Here is a 5,677-nt window from a genome sequence, read left to right as displayed (position 1 = left end):
TTGTGGTCCATGGCTTGGTGTTTTGGGAGGAGAACCTTTGACACAGGATTTTTGGGGGAGAGGTGGTGGGACATGCATGGAGAGGAAGAGATGGACAAATGGAACGAATTTCTGTTTGCTCCAAAATGGCTAAATTCAGTCCTGGATCAAAATAACCCAGAAGTTCATTTTCTTGACAGGGAAGGATCCAGGGTTTTTATCCATGCTGGTTGGTGTTTTTTTTAATCACGTGCAAAAAGTGGATTCTCCCCCACCCTCTGTTGGGTCTACCAAAGCTTGGATGGAGGGGGGACATCAAAACAAGCTCCTTCAGTCGCTTTACAGCCATCCAAATTTATTCAACAACAATTAGAAACTTAAAAGATTCGCTCCAATCGGAGGCTACATTTTACACTGAAAATTAAGACATTGATCTTGAAAAGTAACAAATCTGGGATGTTAGAACAAGAAGGTATAAATCAGTGGTGTCCAATCTTGGCAACTTTTAAAGACTTGCAGACTTCAGCTCCCCAGAATTGTGGGAGTTGAAGTACGCAAGTCTTAAAGTTGCCAAACCCGAACGCCATTGGTACAAAGCATCCTGAACTGATAGAAACATTTTCAGTATTACAAGGAGCACAACGTTGTACAAAGGTGTTACAAGGTCTGGGCCGATTCTATAGAGAAGTCTAGGACAATAAAAACAGCCAGCTCTCAATAACGTTTATTAAGCTGTACGTCTCTTTCTTTGCTATTGGCACTTGATGGGAATGAGAAGGGCAAAGTAGACACCTTGTGATTGACGCTCCATTTTTAAAGCACATACTAACAGATCCAACTGGTTAGACCACAAGGCGTTTGCAAGCCTTTGCAAAGGTGGATTATCATTGCTCATGGACCATGTGTTTCGTTAGCTCTCTCCTTGTTACTAATGATCAGAAGCAGCCGATAGTTGGCAACGGTGAGAATTCTTGAATTGTTCTCCTCAGCTTATGGCAGACAGACATGGACTGAGAATCATCATATGAGCATCTAAGCCTCTTGAGGCTCACCTGTTGTGAAGTTCGTTCAAGAAGAAATCTGATTCTTAACAATAAGTTCCAGCAGAGCAGAGAAAGATCAGTAAAGCCGGATGCTCAGGCGACTGGTCATATGGAGTCTAAGGGTCCATGCCCATATTATCGATACCAACTTTTCTTTTCTTGACCTGTAATGGAAGAGTGGCTGTAATGTTTGGAATCTCAGAGGAAGAAGAGCATCCCATTGGCAAATTTGTCCAATGGGAATTGTATTTATTCATCCCTAGGCTAAACCAGAATTCAATTCCAGAATTGGTATCTATCCAAATTTTGTTAGAACAAGAAAAGGCGACTTAGTTTGACCCACCAACAGCTAGATTTTGTTCCCTGGGGTCTTCTCAGTCGTCGTTGGGTCAATGTTGAAGCTATGCTGCCCTCTAGTTTTCTCTGGACTTTTTTTTACCCTTTTGTGTGTGTGTGGGGGGGAGTTATATATTAAATTTATATGCCACCCATCTCGCTATCCAAAGTAACATGGAATGCTCTTTCAGGAATGAAGTTATGACCAAGTTGCTACAGCCAAAACAGCCTCAAGAAAAGGGATGCCTTCTGCAACCAGGGTTTTCACCGGAGCTTGGCATTGGAGAGGATAATTTAGGTCCATGCATTTCATCTCTGCTCAGTACAATGGTCTTAATTCAAGCATCTCTGATGGACCAATGGTTTAATTTCTGCTTACACAGTGAAGGAGAAATTCCTCTCTCTCTCTCTCTCTCTCTCTCTCTCTCTCTCTCTCTCTCTCTCTCTCTCTCTCTCTCACACACACACACACACACACACACACACACACACACACACACACACACACAAAGAGAGAGAGAGCAGCCCTGCCAAGCTAATCCACTCCATCATTAAATGCGCAACTTGAGGGCATTTCATTGTTGAAGCTGCTTACCTTCTTGTACGAACTAGGAGAATCACAACTGCAGCAGCAACATCTGATCAACGCAAGGACGGCCAGCAAGAGAACCATCCCTGGCATGGGCAGAAAAAATGGCGGGCTCAGTGCCTGAGTTTATGACCGATCAGAAACCGGGATGGCTCTTCTCCATCCTGGTTTCCACCCCACAGAGCCTAGAATAATAGGGTTGGAAGAGTCCTTGGAAGGTCTTCTAGCCCAACCCACCTATCAGAGGATACCCTGCCTATCCCATTCCAGAGGAACGGGCTCTTCTTAAAAACCTCCAGCGATGGAGCACCCACAACTTCTGCAGCCAAGTTGTCCCAATTAAATGCCAGGAAATTTCTCTTTTGTTCTAGGTTGCTTCTCTCCTTGATTAGTTTCCGTTCGTTGCTTCTTGTCCTGCCTTAAGGCGCTTTGGAGAAGAGCTTGACTCCCTCTTCTTTGGGGCAGCCCCTGAAATACTGGAAGGCTGCTGTCATGGTCCCCCCCCCCCTCGTCCTCCTCTTCATTAGACTAGACCAGGGGTAGGCAACCTCGGCTCTTTTATGACTCACGGACTTCAACTCCCAGAATTCCTGAGTCAGCTATGCTGACTCAGGAATTCTGGGAGTTGAAGTCCGTGAGTCATAAAAGAGCCGAGGTTGCCTACCCCTGGACTAGACACAGCTAGACAAAGAAGCTGTAGATATTGAGATATTGCTGAAGGATGCAGGCCAAACGGTTTCCTTTATGAGGAGCTCTTCTTGGGTAGAACAGAAGAAAACTTGAGTTTCCATGAGGTCTTTGAATTCCATTGATCTACCCTTGTGCCTGCTTGGCTCCACCAAGCTTTTTTTGTTACCTCATTGCTCTTCTTTCCTCCTAGTTCTCTGCTTACACCTCTGGGAAGGTGCCATCTTTCCTCTGAGACCCCCAACCCGTTTGCACCATGCAAGTAAGTCCACCCAAATGAGCGACCCCAGAAGCAGAGCAGCTGCCCGCCCAAACTCTTCCTCGCCTCCCTCCACCTACCAATGAAGGTGAAGAAGATGACAAAAGCCACAATGTCCCAGGTGGTCTGGAAGAGCTGCTTGCTCTGCAGCCGACTCAGGGCATCGTTGATCTGCTGGCTGATGTCTCCGGCCACGTTTTTTTCAAGGGTCCCCATCTCACCCCCTCCGAGCTGCCCAGAATGGAAAACAGACAGTCAGCACAAACCGGACTTCTGGGTTGTGGGAAAGCATTCAGTTCAATCACGGGAAAGCGTTCAGTTTAACCGTTCACGCGTGACGAAAGGTTGTTATAAAACGGGAAGGGGAGAAGAGAGTCAGGCTGCGTCTGAATGGAGAGGGCCGACCTCCTACGAAAAAGTGGAAGCGTGCCACTGTTTTAGAACGTAGAATACAGAATAATAGAGTTGGAAGGGACCTAGGAGGTCTTCTAGTTCAAACCCCCCCCCCCCAGGTTTTCAGGTTTTCAAAAACAAGAACAATGTTTCTAGTCCTCATGAACATGACAAGTCAGCTTCCAGAAGAACAGAGTTGGAAGGGACCTTGGGGGCCTTTTAGTCCAACCCCTTGCTTACGCAGGAGATCCTATACCACTCCAGACAAATGGCTGTCCGATCTCTTCTTAAAAATTTCCCATGATGGAGTACCCACAATTTATGAAGGCAAGCCGTTTCACTGATTAATTGTTCTAATTGTCAGGAAATTTGTCCTTGCTTCTAGGTTGGAACTCTCTGCGATAAGTTCTCATCCGTTACTTCTTGTCCTGCCCTGAGGTGTTTTGCAGAATAAGTTGACCCCCTCTTCCCTGTGACAACCCCTCACTATCGTATTGTCCCCCCCCAATCACACAGACCTTTCCCCAAGTTTTCAGTCCCTCCTACAGCCCCCATACCAGCAGATTCCTCCTTTAAAACCCACCCCCCAAACTTCAAAATAAACAACACAAATGGATTTCTCAAGTTCCCTTTACCTTTTCTTTTTAATCCCGGGGGGCTCCGACGGATTCAGCTGTGTCTCCCCCCCCCCCCGCAGGACCTAAAAGCTCGGACGCCTGGCAAAGAACTAGAGGGCAAGGTTGCCTTGATCTACGAGGAAGTTGGGGAAAAAAACAAACAGGAAGAAAAACGTGGGGTAAGTCTTTGATTTATAAGGCACCTTGCAAAACAACAACAACAACAACAAAACGAGCATCAAGCTAGGATAGAAAGGAATGAATCAAACAAGTACCCACCGCTGCCAGTTCCCGGGAAATCTTGTGGGAAAAGTAATCTGCCCCCCTCTTCTTGGACTATTCTTCCGTGGTGCCTATGGTGACGGGTTCTTTCCCTTTTGTTTGTTTTCACTTCCTTGTTCCTGTTTTGTCCTTAAGCAAGAGGTTGGTTTACAACAGAGCCCCAGGAGGACACACCCTCGCCTCCTAGGCTAGGTAAAGGCGGACCTAATCAGAGCAACTCTATTTGAGGCGGTGGTCTCCCTTAGGACCCCCAGTGTTTCTCAACCTTGGCGAATTTAAGATTGTGGACTTCAATTCCCAGAATTCCCCAGGCAGCATGGCTGGCTGGGGAATTCTGGGAGTTGAATTCCACCCATCGTAAGGTTGCCAAGATTGAGAAACACCTGTTTTAGACATTCTTCTCCATCTCTTAGCTGCCACTTGGGGAGCCTCTAGATGAGGCCTGTCCAAACTTGGCAACTTTTAAGACTTGCGGACTTCAATTCCCACACAGGCTGGGGGAATTCTGGGAGCTGAAGTCCACAAGTTTTACAGTTGCCAAGTATGGAGACCTCTGATCTAGATTAAAGCCGGTCAGATCTGCTAGTCTTAGCTGATCCTTGTTCTTCTTTGGTTAGGCATTTGTTACAGAATTTCTGTATCACCTAGAGCCTTGGTGGAGCAGTGGGCTAATGCCTCCTTAAGTAACACCAGCTGCCTGCAATTAGTGCAGGTTCGAGTCCCACCAGGCTCAAGGTTGACTCAGCCTTCCATCCTTTCGAGGTAGGTAAAATGAGGACCCAGATTGTTGGGGGCAATTAAGCTGACTTTGTAATAATGCCGCTTGGGGTTTGTGTGAAAGCCCTAATAAGCAGGCATATACATAGAATGAAGGCTACTGCTAAGCTTGTAAGCCGCCCTGAGTCTTCGGAGAAGGGCGGGATATAAATGGAATTAAAATAAAAAAAAATAAAAATGTACCCCGCCTCCCCCCATGCATTCAGGTAGATTTGTTCTTGGTTTGCACAGCTAAATTCTAGGTTGTTAGTTTCCGCTTTAAGGCGTTGTGTGAAGGTAGCGACAGCTGTGGGAACCTTCTCTAGGAGGATTTTTCTCAAACCTGGCCACTTTAAGATGTGTGGACTTCAACCCCCAGAATTCCCCAGCCAGCAATGTTGGCTAAGAAAGTCTGGAAGTTGAAGTCCACACATCTTAAAGTGGCCAAGTTTGGAAAACAGCGTTCTAAGAAATAATTAAACTTCTATTTGCAAGTTATGCATTAGCTCATCCCTGCGTGGAGCTGTAACCAAGCCCACCTAACAAATGCATCTGCTTTGCATTTCCAAAGGGCCGGTTCTCATTTTCCTATTAAAACAAAACAAAACAAAACATTGAAATGCCTGTGAAACATTTTCATGGCAGCTTGTCCAATACAATAAATGTGAGAATCAGGAAGAAAAATGTTAGGTTTGGTTATTGAAGAGTCCAGCAGGGGGCGACGTTGCAATATTTA

The 5,677-nt window shown here is 46.0% G+C and overlaps 1 protein-coding gene across 2 annotated transcripts; it reads right to left on the bottom strand.

Moving 5' to 3' along the window:
- Nucleotides 1-123: 123 nt before the first annotated feature.
- Nucleotides 124-4,298, bottom strand: SMIM22 (small integral membrane protein 22). 2 transcript variants are annotated; one of them, XM_081338519.1, is made up of 5 exons: nt 4,183-4,298; nt 3,922-4,036; nt 2,974-3,124; nt 1,954-2,033; nt 124-1,186 (listed from the first exon to the last, which is right to left on the bottom strand). In XM_081338519.1, the coding sequence occupies exons 3-5, from the start codon at nt 3,107-3,109 to the stop codon at nt 1,139-1,141; spliced, it is 264 nt and encodes an 87-aa protein (XP_081194645.1). In that variant the 5' UTR covers nt 3,110-3,124; nt 3,922-4,036; nt 4,183-4,298; the 3' UTR covers nt 124-1,138. The 2 variants fall into 2 exon arrangements, with proteins under 2 accessions (XP_081194645.1, XP_081194646.1); XM_081338520.1 differs by lacking the exon at nt 3,922-4,036 and having other exon boundaries at nt 4,183-4,271.
- Nucleotides 4,299-5,677: the final 1,379 nt, after the last annotated feature.

This window comes from Vipera berus (genome assembly GCF_964194415.1).
Source record: "Vipera berus genome assembly, chromosome: 13".
Lineage (NCBI taxonomy): Eukaryota > Metazoa > Chordata > Lepidosauria > Squamata > Viperidae > Vipera > Vipera berus.
Note: the sequence above shows the minus strand (reverse complement) of the source record. Positions and strands in the feature narration are given on the sequence as shown.